This window comes from Mirounga angustirostris, unplaced genomic scaffold, assembly GCF_029215605.1.
Source record: "Mirounga angustirostris isolate CCGP_5_RB_7025 unplaced genomic scaffold, mMirAng1.0.hap1 SCAF_5, whole genome shotgun sequence".
In the NCBI taxonomy this organism is placed as follows: Eukaryota; Metazoa; Chordata; class Mammalia; order Carnivora; family Phocidae; genus Mirounga; species Mirounga angustirostris.
The window spans coordinates 53,016,681-53,039,062 of NW_026991713.1; the positions used below are offsets into that span (position 1 = coordinate 53,016,681).

General features: G+C 35.0%; 1 protein-coding gene across 7 annotated transcripts in view; it reads right to left on the reverse strand.

The window, feature by feature from the left end:
• The window catches only part of USP15 (ubiquitin specific peptidase 15), a 127,975-nt gene that overhangs the window by 91,543 nt on the left and 14,050 nt on the right, over positions 1-22,382 (reverse strand). For 6 of the 7 annotated variants that reach the window (XR_010411483.1, XR_010411484.1, XM_045873066.3 and 3 more), the window contains exons 2-3: positions 15,926-16,053; positions 5,565-5,695 (exon numbers count right to left, since the gene is read on the reverse strand). Coding sequence is in view for 5 of the 7 variants with exons in the window: in XM_045873066.3 (XP_045729022.2) it covers positions 5,565-5,695; positions 15,926-16,053 (259 nt within the window). In the remaining 2 variants the exon portion in view is untranslated. Of the gene's footprint in view, positions 1-5,564; positions 5,696-15,900; positions 16,054-22,382 lie in introns of those variants that run through there. The other variant, XM_054506952.2, reaches the window with a different exon arrangement.

Genomic DNA, 22,382 nt, shown 5'->3' on the forward strand with positions numbered 1-22,382 from the left:
ATTTAGCTCCTTATTATGTGAGTGCCTCTATAGGCTGCCTATAGGCAATAAGTCACAGTCCCTCCCCACAACATGTAAAATACATGAACTCCCTGCAAAGCCCCCTTAGTATCATCCCATTATTACATCAACTCCAAGTCAGAAACTTGTCATTTATATCAGGTCAGGTGCAGATAAGGATCCTTAGGTATAGTTTCTTAAGCATTTTGAGTATAGTTCCTCTTTATCTATAATTCTGTGAACTTCAAGGTAAGTTTTCTGCCCCACATACACCCAAAATAAAATGGTGGGGCATGCAGAAGATAATTTTTTTTAGATACTCCTGTTAAAAGGAGCCCCGGGGAAAGAGGAACAAAGGAGTCAATGGTCCATAGAAATTCTGAAATCCACCTGGGCAAATACTTAAAATTCCTTGATTAGGACCTATTCTGCCCTTACCTGAAAATGAATCTTCACAACACTTGATTCTGCTTCCTGGGTCATAATTTTTCTTAAAAGTTAGCACATGTTTGCAGTTGAGTAAATAGTCTGACACCTGCTTGTAGGAGTCTAGGAGACTTCTTTGATTTTACACTGTCTCTGTAGTCCAAGATGGTAGTGCTTCTTGAAAACATCATAGGTCTCCAGTGGATCTCACTGGAGTCTCATTCCATTAGACAAAAAGTCACATCCACAAATGTCCTCTAGATATGTCCTATCTTGGGTTTATGCTGAGAAGACTGAAGGGCAACACTCTTAAGCTTCTTAGAAGCCCTAGAGTTCTTAGAAGCAACATATTGAAAGGAAGTGTAAAGTATACCCTGAAATTCTTTAAAGGGTTTTTTGTCTGAACAGTATTGTGAGGCACCACGTTTGATTTTTCTGAGGTCTTGAAGAATTTTACAGTCGTACCTGTGGCTTTTTTTGGTCATGCTTTCCTGACAGTGCCTTGAGTTTCATCTTTGCTTGGGAACATATCATAGTTTCAGCATTGTCTGTCATCTGAGAGGGGCCAGAAATTCTCAAAACTAGTAAGTCTTGGCTCCTTTTTAACAGCCCTTTCTTTAGTTTCTCTCTCCCTTCTTACATCCGATTATATGCAGGCACAAGAAAAACCAGGCAGTTCTGGAAGATCATTCAGCTTACCAGATATATTTTCTACCTTTCAATTTACTGCAGTTGACATGTTGCTAAACTTTCTGCGACCTTATAACAAAGATCACTTTCTTATGGGTTCCTATAAGATTTTCTTCACTTTCCTGTAAGTCCTCACTGGCAGCCTCCTTAAAGTCTAAAATTCTACTAACAATTTATTCAAGGCACCTTAGGCTTTCATTAATACTCTTGCAGGTTCTTACAGCTTCTACTCCCTGCCTGGTTCCAAAGCCACCACCACAGTTCAAATCTTGTAAAGGCAACACACTATTTCCAGGTACCAAATTAGTTATCAGTTTTCTGTTGCTGTATACTAAATCACCCCCAAACTCAGAGCGACTTAACAGAATAAACATTATTTTACATAGTTCCTGAGGGTCAAGAATCTGGAGCAGCTTAGCTGGGTTGTTCTGGCTTGGGGTCTCCTGAACTGTCAAGCTGTGGGCTGGGGTTTCAATTATCTGAAAGCTGAAATGAGACTGGAGGATTCATTTCCAAGCTCACTCACATGGTTGTTAGCAGGCCTCCATTTCTCTCTACTGGTCAGAGATCTCAGTTCCTTACCATGTGAGCCCCGCTACAGGCTGCCTGAGTACGCAGCTGAAGTCCCCAGGCTGAGAAATGAGAGAGAGCAAGAGGGCGTGTGCACCCAAGTGTGAGCCAAGGTGTCTTTTATAATCTGATCTCTTCTATTTTAATGAGGTACAACTGACATATAACATATTAGTTTCAGTTGTAAAACATAATGATTCAATATTTGTCTATGTTCTGAAATGATCACCACAATAGGTTTAGTTAACGTCCACCATCCTATTACAAATTTTTTTTTCTTGTGATGAGAACATTTAAGATCTACTTACTCTTAGCCACTTTCAAAAATGCAATACAGTATTATTAACTATAATCACCATGCTATATATTTACACCCCCATGACTTACCTATTTTATAACTGCAAGTTTGTACCTTTTAACTCCCTTGACCCTAAAATCTAATCTTGAAAGTGATATACCTATTATAACTTCTGCTATATGTTGCTGGCCACAGGTGACTACCCAAGGATTAGCTCACTGGAGGTTACCAAGGAGGCTACTATCTTAACTTATATGCAAATATTACATATTTTAAATTTATGCATATATTCATCTCAATAAGAAATTACTACCATTTTAAATAGTCTGCCTTAACACATTTATTCACAATATTTACTGCTGTCAATCTACATTTTCTCCTGTCTCCAAGCTTCCATATGGAATAATTTCCTTCCATTCTAAAGACTGTTTTGTATTTCCTTTAGTGCAGTTCTGCTAGTAACAAATTCTATCAATTTGTTTATCTGAAAATAGCTTTTTTCACCACCTGAAGGATCCTTTTCTGAAGAATCCTTTCCTTGCTTATAGCATTCTAAGTTGGCAGTTACTTTTCTTTCATCATGTTGAAGATGGTTGGTTATTTTTCAGCTTTCATTTCTCTTCAGAAATCATTTGTTTATTCTTACTTTGAAGGTAATAGACTTTTTTTTGGGCTACTATTAGGAATATCTTTTTGCCTTTGCTTTTGAATAATTTTATTGGGTATAGTTTTGTTCGTATTTATTTTTTTAGCACGGGTTTCACAGCATTTTTTTTTTTTAAGATTTTATTTATTTATTTGACAGAGAGAGACACAGCAAGAGAGGGAACACAAGCAGGGGGAGTAGGAGAGGGAGAAGCAGGCTCCCCGCTGAGTAGGGAGCCCAACGCGGGGCTCAATCCCAGGACCCTGGGATCATGACCTGAGCCGAAGGCAGACGCTTAACGACTGAGCCACCCAGGTGCTCCTTCACAGCATTTCTTGATTCTATATAGCATGTCACCTTTCATCAGTTTCAGAAAATTCTCAGCTGTTAACTCCTGTGTTATTTCTACCCTATTCTGACTTTCCTCTCCTTCTAAGAGCCCGCTTACATGTATACTAAAATTATGCCCTGTGCTCCAAGTGTCTTTGCTTATTTCTATGCATTCCATCCTTCAGTCTCTCTAAGTTTTAGTCTGTATATTTTCTACTGATGTTAGTTTACAAATTTTCTCTGTGGCTCTATTTAGTGTTCTAAAACTCAAACACTGAGTATTTACTTCTTAATTTTTTCATATTATTTTAGAATTATAGAATTATATTTGGATCTTAATAGTTCTGGAATTATATTTGGTTCTTAACAGTTCTGTCCTTCCACTGTCTTATTTTTTTAAAGATAATAAGCACAGTATTTTAAAGTTTCTGTCTGGTAACTCCACTATCTGGATTCCTTATGGGTCTGTTTCTACTGTCTATTGCTTCTCTTGGATTTTGGTTCCACTGTATTTCTTTTTCATTTATGTTTATTTTTGCCCGTTTTGTTGTTGTTTTAACTGAGTGCCTGACACTATAAGCAAAATATTTTAGAGATTTGAGGCCCAGGGAGATGGTTAACTACTTTGTTCTGCATGACGTCTACCAATCTTAGGTTCCTCAATTCAATCAGAGATTAGTAAAATTCAAAGTTGGGCTTCAGACCCTTAAAAAAACGTCATTCTTTAAGTAAATTTCATTGTCATAAGAGTCACATGGGGGCAAAGTAAAGGTGGAAATTCCCAGACTTACTAATTTAATTTGGGAGGAAGACACATCTTAATAAAAACTCTGGTTAATTTTATGCACACTAAAGCTTAAATATTATCTTACAGGTTGAATAAATTCAAACTATCTTATTAAAAATAAATGGATGGCCTCCTAACAGAGAAACTTTTTTTCTACCTGTATGAAATTTTCATGATTTTTATTTATTTACTTATTTATTTACTTATTTTAATTTGCTATTAGACACAGATTTTAAGAAATTCCAAAACGGCCTCTTTCAAAAAGTAATGCCAATGAAGTTATTATTATTAGTTGGTCTGCTTACCATACCAAATACTTGTATTGTATAATATGCTACCTTTATTAAGTTTTTTTTTTTTTTTTTAAGATTTTTTATTTATTTGCGAGAGAGAGAATGAGAGAGAGCATGAGAGGGAGGAGGGTCAGAGGGAGAAGCAGACTCCCTGCTGAGCAGGGAGCCCAATGTGGGACTCGATCCCGGGACTCCAGGATCATGACCTGAGCCGAAGGCAGTCGCCTAACCAACTGAGCCACCCAGGCGCCCAGAAAAAAGATAAGTTTATCATTAAAGTTAAAGTAACACAGGTTAGCATATTTGAAGATATTCCAGGAACAGATTTTCCTTTAACCCAGGAATAACTTCTTCTTCTAAACAGTTTTAGAGCTAAACAATCTACCCTTCAACTGATCAAAACACTCAATTCTCTAGCAAATACAGATAAAACAACAGGTCATTTTATGTGTATAAGGCTAGAATTCCTAAAAGACAGAAATCCTAATTTTGAAATAGCTATAAGAGAAGGCTGAGTGAAGTTAAGGGTCTAAACTAAAATGAACTAGGGCGCCTGCATGGCTCAGTTGGTTAAGCATCTGCCTTCGGCTCAGGCCACGATCCCAGGGTCCTGGGATCGAGTCCAGTATTAGGCTCCCTACTCAGCGGGGAAGTCTGCTTCTCCTTCTCCCTCCGCCCTTCCCCCCTGCTCGTGTTCTCTTTCTCACTCTCTCTCAAATAAATAAATCTTAAAAAAAAAAAAACTAAACTGAACTAAATCAAAGGTACATTCACATTCTATTTAGAAAATAGAATTTAATTCTATACCTAAACCACCAATATATACATACAAATTGTTAATATAGCTACTCTGTAGCATCAGTTCCAAATAAATCCATGTATGGTTTGGTCTACTAGGTTTGTACCCTTGTGTTTTGGAATTTGGCTTTTTAATTGTTTCTGTGTGGAAAAAACCAACACAGATAAATAATTATATGCTCAGAGATTCCGGTCCCCAAACACTTCCTTCTTTCCCCTTCCCCACCTGAAACACTAACAAATACTTACATAAGATTGACAGAGCTACTTTAAACATTTGGTATTCTGCTATGATGACAAGATCCTCACTTTTTAGTAACTTTTTAGTTCCAAAAAGTAAAGATAATGGATCATTTTTAATGTTTTTAGGCTTTAATTGTAAAACTTGTAGCACAGTGATTAAGAAAACAGGTTGCCTAAGTTTCTAAATTGAAACTTTCTCTACCTCTGTCTTTATTTCCTTATCTACAATGAAGATAATACCTACCCTATAGTTTCCTGTGAAGATTAAATTATTAATAATGTATAATTTGCTTATAACAGTGACTAGCAAATAGTAAATCCTCTATAGGTATTAGCTGTTGTTATTATTATACAGTGTAAAAGTAACATTTTGATGGTCTTTTTCTCCTAGATAACTGATGAGGCCTCATAAGGCATTAAATTAACAATAAAATGTGAACTGTTCAAGAAAAATATTTTCATTCACTTATTCTAAATATGTACCTTTCGTGCTATTGGTTCCTGACCTTCCATCAATGTGTACCAGCTGACAAGTTTATTCCAGCCCTCAGTTGGCAATAGTATGTAATCCAATTCATCAATAAGATGTTCCTTAAGTGACTGGGCATCACCATCTGCAAAAGAAAAAAGTAAACTCAATAAAAAAAAGAAACCATAGTACATATATCTAAATACCTTAGCGTAAATATCATAAGTTACTTAAACTCATAGAGACTAATTTAAGAATTTTTTTTTCTTTTTTTTTTCTTATGAGAGAGAGAGAGAGCACATGAGAGGGGGGAGGGTCAGAGGGAGAAGCAGACTCCCTGCTGAGCAGGGAGCCCGATGTGGGACTCGATCCCGGGACTCCAGGATCATGACCTGAGCCGAAGGCAGTCGCCCAACCAACTGAACCACCCAGGCGCCCCTAATTTAAGAATTTAAATGAGTTCTGAAGAAAGCTCTGAAGAAGTTCACATATAAATCTACATATTCCAAAATAAACTGTTGCTTTAAAAAGATTCAGTGTGTACCAGTAGTCAAAGAACAGTGTTTAAAGACATAATTTTTATTAAGTTCTTAAAATAACAAGGGATCTGAAAGAAGTGTGTTTCCCAAATATTTAAAGTAGGAGATCCCTCACAAGGTAACAGTGGTTATTCTAGTATTAGCTGATGAAGGAAATTCAGATGCAAATTGATAACCTTTTACAATGACTCCAAAGCACATGGGCTGGGAACCATGATGGAAATCACAAAAGCGTGTCTTATGAAACAAATCATTATTCCAGAAGGCCCACGATCTAGATTCCTCCCAAAATCTCAAGTGGAGGTAGTTGTTCAGATGTGGTTTTAATTCTATGATCATTTTCAAAATTCTGGTTAAACTAAAAATTTAGTGCAGGGCAGGCCAGACATCTAGAAGCAATACCATGAGTTATACCTACATGACAGACCTAATCTGAGACTCATTTATTATTATCTGGTCCTTTTACCTGAATTTCCAAAGTACAGAAACAGATATAGTTCATCGAGTTATATACAACATAAAGAAGATTTTCTCAATTTGAGCCAGTCTTAAATTAACAAACATGGGAAGCAAAATTGTTCTCAGTAGCATCTCAATAATGAGAACACACTATTCTTAATTAGACGTAACAATATAAATCAAGAAGCAGGAAAAGTTCTGAAAGGATTGAGATAAAGTTATTTATTCCATCTAGGATTAATCAATGGTCACAGAATTACCTACTTTTTTTTTTTAAGATTTTATTTATTCATTTGAGAGAAAGAGAGAGCACGAGCATAAGCACAAGCAGGGGGAGAAGCAGAGGGAGAGGGAGAAGGAGACTCCCCGCTGAGCTGGGAGCCTAACATGGGGCTCAATCCCAGGACCTGGAGATCATGACCTGAGCCGAAGGCAGATGTTTAACTATCTGAGCCACCTAGGCACCCCAAATTACACTAAACTTTGAACAGAGCAGAAATGATAAACTCTGAATTGTATAATACAAACTTCAATAGCAAATACAAACCAAGCACTAATTTTTAAGCTCAGTTTTTTTAAACCTTAGTTGTAATTTTAAATTCTTGATGGGGAAACTGATAATTTGGAACATATTTTTAGTCTGCTGAAGGTGAAAGAAACTTACATATTCTAAACCCCTATATGCATCATATTCTATGAGACATATTACAGTAAACAACCATGTTATCTCAGTCAGTTCTCAAAACAATCCTATAAGATAGGTATCTCCATTTTAGATTGCAAAATATTTTTAGAGAAACTGAGTAACTTGCCCAAGATCATACATACAGAAAATTGCAGGTACTGTGCAAAGTGTTACTAGAAAACACTGCTATCTCAGGTGACTTTTCAAAACAATATTATGAGGTAGCTATCCCCAAATTAATTAGTAAACAGATTCAGGTATTAATTAACTTGCCGCAGGTTACGCATATAGAAGGCTGTAGAAACTGGATTCAAATACAAATTGGTTTACTCTAACATCCATTTTCTTCCTACTATTAACAGACAGCCTTGAAGAAAACTTAGGAAAAGAAAGAAGAGTTTAAAAATTAAGACTTTTATGCTGTTTTCCACAATAATTTAAGAGTATGGGTATATGATTTTATTATCTATCAGAATCCAATATTAATTTTATATCTAATGGACAAAATAAAACAATCAATTTTTTTTTTTTAAGATTTTATTTATTTATTTGAGACAGAGAGAATGAGAGAGAGAGAGAGCACATGAGAGGGGGGAGGGTCAGAGGGAGAAGCAGGCTCCCTGCCGAGCAGGGAGCCCGATGCGGGACTCGATCCAGGGACTCCAGGATCATGACCTGAGCCGAAGGCAGTCGCTTAACCAACTGAGCCACCCAGGCGCCCACAATCAATTTATTTTTAAGAGAGGAGAATAGGGCGCCTGGGTGGCTCAGTTGGTTAAGCGACTGCCTTCGGCTCAGGTCATGATCCTGGAGTCCCTGGATCGAGTCCCGCATCCCCGCATCGGGCTCCCTGCTCAGCGGGGAGTCTGCTTCTCCCTCTGATCCTCCCCCCTCTCATGCTCTCTCTGTCTCATTCTCTATCTCAAATAAATAAATAAAATCTTTAAAAAAAAAAAAGAATACCCCTAAGCTAAACACAGAAGAGCTGATTATTTGTTACTTCTGCATTTATTGATACATAAATGATATACAATAAACTGCACATATTTAAAGTGAACTATTTGTTAAGTTCTGACAGAGCAATACAAGTGTGAAAACATCACCACAACCAAAATGATGAATATATCCATCCCCCTCAAAGGTTTCCTAGCAATCCTTAGTAATCTCTCTTTCCTGTCCATTCAGGTCTACTGTTCTATCCCCAGAAAATCACTTATCTGTATTTTGCAACTATAGACTAATGTGAATTTTGTAGAATTATATATGAAAATTATGTCTGGATGAATGGATAAAGAAGATGGGACACACACACACACGGGAATATTACGCAGCCATCAAAAAATGAAATATTGCCATTTCCAATGATGTGGCTGGAACTAGAGGGTATTATGCTAGGTGAAATAAGTCAGTCAGAGAAAGACAATTATCATATGATCTCACTGACACGTGGAATTTAAGAAACAAAGGATCATAGGGGAAGAGAGAAAAAATGAAACAAGATGAAACCAGAGAGGGAGAAAAACCATAAGAGACTCTTAATCTCAGGAAACAAACTGAGGGTTGCTAGAGGGGAGGTGGGTGGAGGGATTGGGTAAGTGGGTAATGGACATTAAGGAGGGCATATGATGTAATGAACACTGGTATTATATAAGACTGATGAATCACAGGCCTGTACCTCTGAAACCAATAATACATTATATGTTAATTAATTAAGTTTAAATAAAATGTTTTTAAAAAAAAATAAAATCTAATTTGTCTAAAAAAAAGAAAATTATGTCTGTTTTCTATTACTAAAGGCATTTTCTTTAATCTTATATAAAAATTTGATGCACTGTTTTTGTTTGGCTTCCTTTACACTGCATAATTATCTTGAGAGCCACTGTTGTTTTTACATATCAATACTTCATTCCTTTCAACTCTATGTAGGATTTCATTATACGAATATACTATAATTTGCTTATCCATTCAGCTACTGATGGGCATTTGGGGTTGCTTCCAATTTTCTCTATTACAAATAACACTGCTATGAACATTTGTGTGTAAGTATTCGTGTATGGATATACACTCTCATTTCTTTTGGGTAAATATGTAGGAGTGGAATGACTGGTTCCTATAGTAAACTTATGTTTAGCTTTTTGAGAAATTTCCTGATTATTTCATTTCCAAAAACAGTGTATGAAAGCACCACTTGTTTCACATCCTTGTCAACACTTGGTATCGGTCATTCATTTAAATTTTAATCATTTTGATACACATACAGTAATACTTCATTGTTGCTTTAAGCCTCATTTCTCTAATGACTAATGATGCTATGTATCTTTGCAGTTTTTGAAAACTCCATTTTCTTTGGTGAAGCATCTGTTCAAATCTTTTGTCTACATTTTCCACTAGGTTTTACATTAATATAGTTTTGAGAATTCTTCATTCTGCATACAAGTCTTTTATCAACTAGGCAGTCTGCAAATATTTCCCCCACACCATAGTTTGTCTTTTAATTCTTTTAACAGTATCATTTATTACTGATCAAACACAATTAACGGCTTAAAGTTCATTCTTTTATCAATTGTGCTTTTTATATCACATTTAAGAAAGCTCCCTAACACAATGTCACAAAGATTTTCTCCTATTTTTTTCCTTTAAGTTTTATAGTTTATATGATCTGTTTTGAGTTTATTTCATATATGATGCCAGATACAGATCAAAATTCAGGTTTGTTTTGTTTTTTTTCAAACAGATACTTAATGCTCAGGCAGCATTTGTTTAAAAGACTACCCTCTCTCTATTGAAATCCTCTTACATCTTTGCCTAAAATCAACTGACCACATATATGTGGATCGACTTTTGGATTCTCTAATCTGTTCAACTGATCCTTACCTCACACTACATACAAATATTAAATTAAAATTGATCAAAGTCATAAATATAACAGCTAAAAGTATAAAATTCTTAGAATAAAGCATAGGTATAAATCTTGTATGACCTGGATTAGGTGATACATTCTGACACCACAACCACAAGTAACCAAAGAAAAAATATAAAGTGGACTTAGAACTAAAAACTCCTGTGCTTCAAAGAAACCATCAAGAAAGTAAAAGACAATCTACAGAATGGGAGATAATTTTTGGAAATCTTATATGTCAGATAAGGGGCTAGTATCCAGAATATATAAATAACACTTGAAACATAAGAATACAAAGACAAGTAGTCCAATTAAAAAGAACAGGATCAGGGCGTCTGGGTGGCTCAGTCGTTAAGCGTCTGCCTTCGGCTCAGGTCATGATCCCAGGGTCCTGGGATCGATCCCCGCATCGGGCTCCCGGCTCAGCGGGAAGCCTGCTTCTCCCTCTCCCACTCCCTCTGCTTGTGTTCCTGCTCTTGCTCTCTCTCTGTCAAATGAATAAAATCTTTAAAAAATAAATAAATAAAAATAAAAAGAACAGGATCAGAATACACATTTCTCCAAAAAAAGATATATAAGCAGTACAGATAAGATACTTAACATCATTAATCACTAGGGAGATACAAATCAAAGTAACAATGAAGTACCATTTCATATGCAGTAGGATGGCTATAATAAAAGGACAGACAATGTGTTGGCAAGAATATGGAGAAATTGGAACCTTAATATATTGCTGGTGAAAATTTAAAATAGTGCAACTATTTTGGAAAACATTCTGACAATTCCTTAAATAGTTAAATACAGAGTTAGTATCTAACCTAGTAATTGTACATCTAAGTGTGCACCCATGAGAAATGAAAATATGTAACTACACAAAAATTTGTATGTGAAAATGTTCACAGCATCATCAGCCAGAAAGTGAACACAACTCAAATGTCCATAAGTTGATGAATGGATAAATTAAATGTGGTGTATCCATACAATGGAAAATTATTCATCCATAAAAAGGAATGAAGTACTGATTCATGCTACATGGATGACACTTGAAAAACTTTGTGTTAGGTGAAAGAATTCAAATGTTAAAGGCTACATACTATATGATTCCATATAGATGAAATGTCCAAAATAGGTAAATCCAGAGACAGAAGGTAGATTAGTGTTTGCTGAGGGTTGGGGGTTTTAAGAGGGGATAAGGAGTGACTGCCTAATGGTACAAAGTTTCTTTCTGGTGTGATGAAAATATTGTGGTGATGGCTGTACAACTTTGTGAATATACTAAAAACCACTGAATTGTACAATTTAAAAGGATAAATTTTATGATAGGTAGGTAAATTCAATCTCAATTTTTTTTCTATCTCAATTTTTTAGACACCTACTAGAAATGTAATTTGAAACTGTGTTGAATCTATAGTTTGAGGGGGGAAATTTAACAATATTGAGTCTTCAGATCCACCAACAGGATCCCTCTCTTTATTTAGGTTTTAATTTCTATCAGCAATGTCTTCTAGTGTTCAGTGTATAGGTCTTACACCTATTTTGTCAGATTTATCCATATTTTATATTTTTTGATGTTACTATAAAATGTATTTTTAAAATTTCTATTCATGCTAGTTCATTGTTAGCATATAAAAATACAATTGAGTTTTTAAATAATGATCTTATATCCCATAAAACAATCTCATTTATTAGTCCTTGGAAACTTTTTTTTTTTTAAGATTTTATTTATTTGAGAGAGAGTGAGTGTGAGAGAGAGGAAGAGAGTACACAAGCAGCGGGTAGGGGCAGAAGGAGAGGGAGAATCAGATTCCTCCTGTTCAGCAGGGAGCCGGACGCAGGGCCTGATCCCAGAACCCTGAGATCATGACCTGAGCCGAAGGCAGACGCTTAACTGACCAAGCCACCCAGGCGCCCCTAGAAGCATTTTTTTTTTTTTTTTTTTGTAGATTCAATCTAATTTTCTACATGGACATAGCTGTCTATGAATAAAGCAGATTTATTACTTCTTCCTATACAATCTGTATGCTTTTTCTCTCTTCTTCTTGCCTACTGCATTGGGTAGAACACCTCCAGTAATGCCAGCTGAAGAGCTGAGTGGACACCTTTGCCTTTTTCATGTCACCTGCAGGTTTTTCATAGATGCCCATTATGAAGATGAGGACGTTTCTTTCTATTTTACTCTTTTATCTTACATGATATGTTACCTTTTAAATATATATTTCTATACGACATATATATCCTTTTCATTGTTGGACTTGATTTACTAAACTTCTTTTCAGACAAGATATTGGTCTAGTGTTTTCTTAAAATGTCTCTGTAAGATTTTGGTATCAAGGTAATGATGGTTTCACAGCATGAGTTGGGAAATACTATCTCCCAATTTTCTGGAAGAGTTTTGTAAAGTAGGTATTACTTCTCCCTTAAATATTTGGTGGAATTCACCAGTGGCACTATTTGGATCTATGATGTTTTTGTGTGTGAAAAATGTTAAACAATTTCTGTACTTGACACTGGGCTACTCAGGCAATCTATTCTTCTGGAATGAGCTTTGGTAGTTCTAATTTACTGAATTTAATGGCATAAAGTTCATAATATTCCTTTATTGTCTTCTTAATATTTGTGTATTCCATACTGATATTATGTCTCTCATGTTCCTGATACTGGTAATTGTGTCTTTCCTCTTTTTCTTGTGATCAAACTAGACATGGATCAATTTTATTGTTTTCACAAAGAACCAGTTTATATTTTCTTTTTTATAACCAACACATCATATTATATTCGTTTTGAGTAGAACCAGCTTTTGGGTTCATTGATTTTCTCTATTTTTCTCTTCTCTAATTTCTGTTCTGAACTTATTTTTCTTCTTTCTTTTCTTCTGTTTACTTTAGGTTTAATTTGTTCTTAGTTTCTTAAAAACCAACATCACTGATTTGAGACTCTCATTTTATTTATATACTCATATATTATATAATTATATAATAGAGCCACTGCAGCTTTTTTTTTGATTAGTATTAGCACATGTATTACTTTTCTATTTGCTGCATAACAAACTAATTCAGGGGCTAACAATATCTTTTTTTTTTTTTTTAAAGATTTTATTTATTTGAGAGAGAGAATGAGACAGAGAGAGAGAGCACAAGATGCGGGAGGGTCAGAGGGAGAAGCAGGTTCCCCGCCGAGCAGGGAGCCCGATGCGGGACTCGATCCCGGGACTCCAGGATCATGACCTGAGCCAAAGGCAGTCGCTTAACCAACTGAGCCACCCAGGCGCCCCAGGGGCTAACAATATCTTAAAAAAAGAGATAGATAGAGATAGATAGATAGATAGATAGATAGATAGATAGATAGATAGATTGTTTGTTTGTGTATGTATGTATGTATGTATTTATTTATTGATTGATTGATTGATTGATTGATTGAGTTGTGGTGGCAGATGAGAGGGAGAGTGTGTCTTAAGCAGACTGCGCTGAGTGTAGGAACCCAACACGGGGCTTGATCTCACAACCCTGAGATCACAACCTGAGCCGAAACCTAGAGTCAAACGCTTAGCCAACTGTACCACCCAGGCACCCTGAAAACAATACTTATTTACAATCTCACAATTTTATGGGTTACAAGTTCAGGTGGGCTCAACTGGATCCTCTACTTAGGGCTCATAAGGCAGAAATCAAGATGTCAGATAGGATGATCTCCTATTTAAAGACTCTGGGGAAGAATCTGCGTCCTAGTCCATTCAGATTGTTGGCAGAGTTCAGTTTTTCATGGTGCCAGGTCTGAGATGGTCTGTTTCCTTGCTGGCTGTGGGCCATGTCTCTTTCTGTTCCTAGAGGATGCCTACCTTCCTCGTCACAAGGCCTCTTCCATTTTCAGACCAGCAGCGATGCACTAAGTACTTCTCATGCTTTAAATCTCTGACTTCTGCCACCAGCTAGAAAACAGTCTGCTTTTAAAGGGCATTTGTGATTAGATTAAAACCATTGGAATAATCTCCCTTTGCCATACAACATAAATAATCATGGGAATGTTATCTCATCCTATTCACAGGCTCTACCCATATTCAAAGGGGGAGATGATTATAAAGAAAGACAGTCACTGGGAGTCAGTCTTAGAATTCTGCTTACAATAACATAGCATACCTTTTTCAATTTCTTTTAATCCATTTGTATCTTTATATTAAAAGGGGGGCTTTCTTGTAGACAGTGCATAGTTATGTCTTTTTTTTTAAGATTTTATTTGCCAGCAAGAGAGAGAGAGGGAGCATGCACAAGCAGAAGGAGTGACAGGCAGAAGGAGAAGCAGGCTCCCTGCTGAGCAAGGAGCCCAGTGCAGAACTCGATCCCAGGACCCTGGGATCATGACCTGAGCTGAAGGCAGATGCTTAACCAACTAAGCCACCCAGGCATCCCCATAGTTATGTCTTATTTTTTATCCAATCTCTACCTCTAATTGGGGTTATTAAATTTAATGTGATTATTCATAAAGAATAATCTAAATCTACCATCTTGCTCTTTTGTATTTGTTTCATTTGTTCATTTTTTCTACTTGAACATTTTTTTTAAACACTGACATTTCTCCTCATTATGTGTCATATTTTTCTGCTTCTTTGCATGCCAGGTAATATTTGGTTGGATCCGAGACATTACAAATTTTATCTTGTTGATTGGATGCTGGATATTTTTGTATCCCTCCAAGTATTTTTGCATTTTGTTCTAAGATGTAAAGTTTGATGCTTTCAGATTAGAAGGACAGGAGGATTAATTTTGCCCAATTACAGTGGCAAAACTGTTCTCAGTAGTATACTCCATGAATTATAAGGTTTTCCACTCTAACTGCTATGAACATGTTATTCTTGGTCCTAAATTAGCCCCAATGACTGTTCCCTCTAATTCTTTTGGGTGGTTCTTCCTCTGTCCTTGGGCAGCCCCCTCACATACATGAGCTTGATCAACACTCACCTGAAGACTTGAGAGAGACCCTCTGTATATCTCTAGGTGTCTCTCTGTCTCCTCTGTCTCTTTTTGCTGGTCATTCCTATCTGGTACTCTGCCCTGAAAACTCTGGTGGCAGGGTCTACCTGGATTCCAAACTCTTTCCTCACTGAGGGCGATTGCCAGGCTCTATACGGGTTTCCTCTTCGGTGCCTTGTCTTGAACATTCTATCAAGGTAGTAAGCTGAGGCAATCATACAGCTTACCTCGTTTCCTATCTCTCAAGGATCACTATTCTTTGTTGCCTGATATCCAATGTTTTGAGAACAGTTATTTTATATATTCTGTCAAGGTTTTAGTATGCTCAGGTGGAAGAGTAAATCTAGTCCCTCTTACTCCATCTTGGCCAGAAATGGAAGTTCTGGTACTTATGTTTTATTCTCTTCAAGTGTAATGAGAGGTACAGAAGACTGGTAAGTAGTGAGGGTTGTAGAAGACTGCTGCAAAATTCCAAGAATGTAAACATATATCAATGCTCCGCAACTTAAAAAGAAAGTCATGTGTCCATTAGGAAAAACAGTAACAATACAGCATTTCCCCCAAATAATAAGATGGTGCTTTCTAACTTACATTCTTCACTTAAAGGGTTAAACAATAATAAACCTTTCTTACATGATAAATGAAAAAATTTGTCATGATACAGAGTAATAACTAATTATGACAGAATAATCTGAGTTCATTAGGTCAAATCTATAATACAAAGAAAATTTTCTAATTTATTTACATTAACATTTTCCCTATTACATATTGACTATAACATATTCAAATGAACACATTTACAACCTGACTGAAGAAAGGAAATAACGACCTTTGAGAAGTCCAGAGTTATCAATGGGTCCAGGATATACATTTTGATCTCCCATCTGGTATTTGTCCCAACTGTCAAAGCCAACATATTTTTTCCACTGTTTGAACCAGCGACTATCGACTAGGTACCTAAAAAAAGAAAAGAAATCAGTAAAGGAAAATACCTGTAACCATAGGAATAGCAGAGAAGCTATCTATTTTTGATATTTCATTTTATATTATAGTACATGCCTACTTCAAAGGATTATTGAGAATAACTGGAATGTGACTTACAATCTAGAAAAAAAAATTTCACTTATACAGTGTTATTTCTATTGTTCTGTAAATACCTACTAATGAGGACAAGTATTGACATACACATTAAAAAAAAAAATCCTTAACAGTACCTCTTAGAAAATGTAATAGCTATTCCATAAAATATGTGACAACTGAACAAAAATTCAAATGGGAATTATATGAATCAAAACAAAATTTTAAAGTACAACATGGCAAAATATAAAGAAATACCAAAATGGTTCTTTTGCAAAAAACTTACAAAGACAGTATGTTTATTTTATATATTTTACTCTCTCTTTCTGGGGATAAGGAAAGTGGATTATTAAAGGTTTGCAAGACCAATTATAATAACTGTAATAATAAATTTTTAAAAACTTTAGTTAGCTTCTTTACCAACAAAAATTAATAACAACAATACTGCCTCCATCTATTTCTCATAAAATCTGCTGGGGCAGGCAGGACAGATTTTTTTTTTATTGGTTTCACAAGTGCGGTACACCAAGCACTGTAAGCATTACTGAAACTATATTCATCCTATTTTCAAGTACCTACGAACTGGCTTCTCATCAGATGACCAGCAACAGAAAAAGTAAAATAATGGTGCTCTAGTAAAGAAAGCTCACAAACTTAAAAAACTTTACAAATATATTCTGACTATATTATACCCACTATGAAATACTGCTTTGCCATGGATTCATAATTATTTTAAATTCTTTTCCAGGAATATTTTCCCATACTTAACCAGGTTCAATCACAAACAAAATCAAAAGTAAAGGTTAACAAGATGTTTAAAAGCCCACATGTGTACTAACATAGGTAATCAAGTGTTTTTGGAGATCATTCTAATATATCTGTGCTTACTACACACAGCACTAAGTATAGGAATGAAATCCTACAGTTATACAGTTATTTGTTTGAAGCAAAGGCACCAATCTAACAAAATCCCACAATTCCTAGAGAATATTCATCAGCAGTTTAATTTCCTTAAAGTGGGTACTGCAGAATTATCTATACACTAGTACTCCAAACCTACTGTCAGGATTATGTAACTGAAATTCAGCCCCCAAATTGTAGAATTTGAGACTTATGAAGAAAAAAAGTTCAGAGACTAAGTCTTAGGAAAACCCTATTTTTAAAATAGAGATTAAATCAGCAATAACTTTACATATTAAATAAAGAAAATCATACTTAAGTATTTATCATCCACTAAAAATTTTTTAGACTCCCTCCTGCGATTTAAACAAAATATTCAGACATTTCATTTGCTTTCTTTGCAAATTAATGTCATACTATGTGGCCTTTTCTCTGTTCCATCTATTTTTGTTTTTATCATTATGCCAATTTGATATTATCTTTATTACTTTAACCTTGATTTCTTTTTTAGGGCAAGTTCCCCCAGCTTGGTGTTGTTGCAAATTGCCTTAACTGTTCTTGGCCATTTGTTCTTCCACGTGGATTTTAGAGTCAGTTTATCAAGTTCCACAAAAAATACGATTAAGATTTTGACTGGAATTGTGTTGAATTTACTGATTAACAGTAACACTATAAATAACAATGTGATTTATAAAACTGACATTAAAACTATTTTGGAAATACTATCAAAATTCTATTTATATTTATTTAAAATATATTTCTAAAAGATGGGGTTTTATCTCCCAAAGTATTTAATAAATCCTCTACTGTACGGTAGAGGTTTGCACTGGGTAGTATTCATCTGTTGCTATATTTCTAGTTCAACTCTCTTTCCTAGATCTTGAAGTGACTACTTTGTGTATAATGATACTATTATGAGAGGAGACTCTTGTACTTGATGGATATTTATCTGCTTTCAACTGAAAAGACCATCATATCTCTGTTACAGGCCACCTATATCTTATTTGTAGAATTTTGTGGTAATGAACCATGAGGGGAAATATAGGAAAAAAACAGAAACATCTATTACAGAAATAATATGTAGACTTCTTATGTGTACTCAATAAAGACAACAATATTAAATGAAGTGAACTAAATAAAAAAAATTTTATTTTAAGACATTTACATAGATTTGTTGTAAAAACTCTACCCCTAATCTGTGAATCTGCCAAAACGTAAGAATCTTCAATTTGAACTGGTAAAAGCCTACAACAGAATCAATAGTTCTCAAAGTTTACAAGTAAATGAACAAAGACCCGACTTACACATTCTCAACAGCACTCTTAATCCTTGGTATGCTATTAGGATCCAGATAGGGCCAATTTTATAGCTCTCAAGGTTTTTGTTTTTGTTTTTGTTTTAAATAGCTATAACTATTTGTAAAGACTGATATTTCATGACTTTTATTCTTAGACCTCTAAGAAAGAATAAAAGGCATGAAATAACAATCTTTACAAACAGTTATAACTATGATCGTAAGATGAAGTCTAAAATCCTTAACATCGCCTACCTGGTTTTGCATGATCTATCTACTCCTGCCTGTCTAGTCTCAACTGGTACCATTTTTCTTTGCTGAGATGTAACTACAATAACCTTCTTTCAGTTACTAGACACTCCATTTTTTGCCTTATGGCTCCATCTGCCTAGACTTTACTCCTATTGCTCCCAACATCTATTTAATTCCTATAATCTTTCAGATAGCCTACATGTCACTTTCTCAGGGAATCCTCCCATAAGCCTTTCCCACTTCCTTTCAAACAGTATGGAAAAGGAGAAATAAGATGGCAAAATCAGGCTACAAGATATCAAGACTGCTTATTAAGTTAAAGAAATTACTTTTAATAACAAAATAACTAACATGTGAGCTTTACTCTTGGGCTAGGTGCATATTTCTAAGCACTTTAATATATTGGTTCATTTATTCCTTTAACTACCCAATAATGTAGGTACTATTATAATCATAGGCACACAGGAATAACTTGACCAAGATTACAAAGTTAGTGCGAGACCTGTGATTAAAAAATGTGATACTGGCACAGGGAGAAGCAAAAAAGACCAATGAAAACAGCACAAAGAAACAAGAATTGGATTCATGTATATGGGGAACTATGATATACACCAAAAGCATCATTATGAATTAGTGGGAAATGATCTAGCTAAGTATATGGGGAAAAAACAGAGCTTTACCTCACATATGCAGTCAGTTCTACTCTAATGCTTGTTTTGAAAACTTGAATATGTTAAACATGATTGGTATATTAGGGAACAATAACACAAATTTCAGTATATGCTCAAGCACTACTTGAATCCACAAGCAGGGCCAGGACTAAGGTGAGGCAAACGAGATGCCTAGGAACCCCAACAGGAAGCGCCTCCTTAAATTCTGCCCCCTAAGTGCCTAGCTTGCTTTACTGTAGTCCTAACTGAAACAAACACAAGGTGAATGTAGAAAACTACTCAGCTGTACTGAACCATATAGGAAATGCACAAAACACACACACTTCAAACGTTTTAATTTTTAAGAGGGGGAATGCAGAGGAAGAGGGAGAGAGAGAATCTTAAGCAGGCTCTACGCCAGCACAGAGCCCAATGTGGGGCTCAATTTCACGACCCTGAGATCATGACCGGAGCCAAAATCAAGAGTCAACTGACTGAGCCACTCAGGCACCCCCAACAATTCAAACATCTTCAAGTGTGTTATGAGTCACACTCCCCACATCTGCTGTTACAACTTCTTGGCAGATTTAAGAAAACTTTCCTTCCACCACTTTGCAATAATTCAAGCTGCAACCCTTTAAATCGTACTTCTTTCTACAAGTTAACTTTATCCTTTTCAAAATAAAATGTCATATTTATTGTGGTAGTTACGTATTTCTTAACCATTTAACATATGTAAAACTGTGCTACCATTTTTATTATGTTTTTAATGTTTCTCTGACAAAGTTTTTTTGAGTGCTGTGTCCCAACCCCATTTTTCCCATATGCCCTGTGTTTTTTATTGCATGATTTTGCATATAACATGGTGGTTTTTAGGAACACATGCCATGTTACAGCAGAACTGTACAAAAATAAGTTATAGTTGGATTAAAAATGTAAATGTGAAAGTAAAAGTACAATTTTTTAAAAAAGATATGAGAAAATCCTCATTACCTTAGAATATACAAGAGTTAAGACAAAAAGCAAAAACCTTAAAGATAAAGACTGATAAACTTGCCAAGGTTAAAACGAAAGGCTACCATTCAACAAAGACACCACCAAGTAAAGAGAGAAGATACGGACTAGAGTAGATACATATACTCCAGATAACTGACAAAGGATTAGAATACATGAAGAACTCCCTTTAAGTTAATAAATTAAAAAAAAATTTTTTAATAGGGAAAAAAAGCAATTCACAGAAGAAAAAATCAGAATGGCCTCTATACATATGAGAAGATGCTAAATCCCATTAGCAATGGGAAAAATACAAATATCATCTCATGAAACTGGTGAACATAAGCATGTGCACATGTGTCAACAATATCAAGTTGTGGAAAAGATGTATAGTAATAGGAACTTGTATACTGCCAAAGGGGGAATAAACTAGAACCTTCACTTGGGATGGTAGTTTGGCAACATAATCTTTTAAGAATAAAGATGTACATACCATACAATCATGTACTGCCATTGCTAAGTTTTACCCTACAGAAACTCTTGTATATATTTACAAAATTACAACTATAAGAATATATTGTGCAGCATAATTTGTAACAATGAAAAGGTGGAAAAAAACCTAATATCCATTATTCATACCCAAAAATACCACACAAAAATTATAATGAAAAATACAACTACATGTGTTAAGTATAAATCTCAAAACTACAATGTTGAACAAAAAAAAGTTGCAAAAGGACACATGTAATATAACATAAATATATAAAGATAACAGATGCAGTTTAACTACAGAAAAAAAAAATTTTTTTTAAAGATTTTATTTATTTATTTGAGAGAGAGAATGAGATAGAGAGCATGAAAGGGGGGAGGGTCAGAGAGAGAGGCAGACTCCCTGCTGAGCAGGGAGCCCGACGTGGGACTCGATCCCGGGACTCCAGGATTATGACCTGAGCCGAAGGCAGTCGCTTAACCAACTGAGCCACCCAGGTGCCCTAACTACAGAAAATTTAAAAACATGCCACAAACAGTATATACTATTTGCAATCCACACATATATATTAAAATATATACATAAAATAATTCAATAATTTAATTATAAAACTAAATAAAATAATATATAAATAATTTAAAATTATAATAAAAATCTGTTTCAGGATGGTGGCTCCCTCTGGCAACGTAATGGGATTAGGGAAACATACACAGGGACATTCAACTGTTTTTGTAATGTTTTACTTTTTTTAAACTAAGATATGTGTGCATAAATACTTTGTTATACTTTTCTTTATACTCTTCTCTCTTCTTGAAATATTACATTAAATATAATTAATATTTTCTACTTAACATAGGATAATAGTTTATATATACACGGACAAAAATGAAGTGGAGTCAAATGTATAGACTGAATGTTGAGGTCAAAACTGATAAATTTAAGTGACAGTCAACAAATGAAAAGACATTTCAAGCATAAAAGTAAGTAATTATAAATACAACTTAGGTTTTTTTTTTTTTAAGATTTTATTTATTCGGGGGGGGGGGCACACAGAGGGGGAAGGAGAGGGACAAGCAGACTCTGCACTGAGTGTGAAGGTCAATGTGAGGCTCAATCCCAGGACCTGAGATCATAACCTGAGCCGAAACCAAGAGTCCGGTGCTTAACCGACTGAGCCACTCAGGCGCCCCCTTAGGTTTTTTTTAATTGGGATAAAAATATGTATAGCAAAATGTACAAAATGCAGTTTGTTTTACTATATATTTTTGAAAGAAATTTGTAGGTTTATGTTACTCTTACTATTTATTTTTTCTGTCTTATCTCTTCCAAACATGAATTAGCATTAAATTTTAATAAAAAATTTACATAAGCTTTAGAGAATTTTCTTTGGAAAAAAGCATGATTTGATTATTTCTAAATTTATCAAATTACGTTTCTGATATATAATAATATATTCATTCTCAAGAAATTATTTCTTTTTGGTAACTAGAGCAACCAGTAAGTAAACCAGAAATGCAGAACTGATTGTGTGACATCTCAAAAGAAAAAAAAAAGCACATAAAAACCAGAAAGTACAGATTATAACCCTTGATATCAGGGAAGATAATATAAGCAAAACAAAAAATCCTAC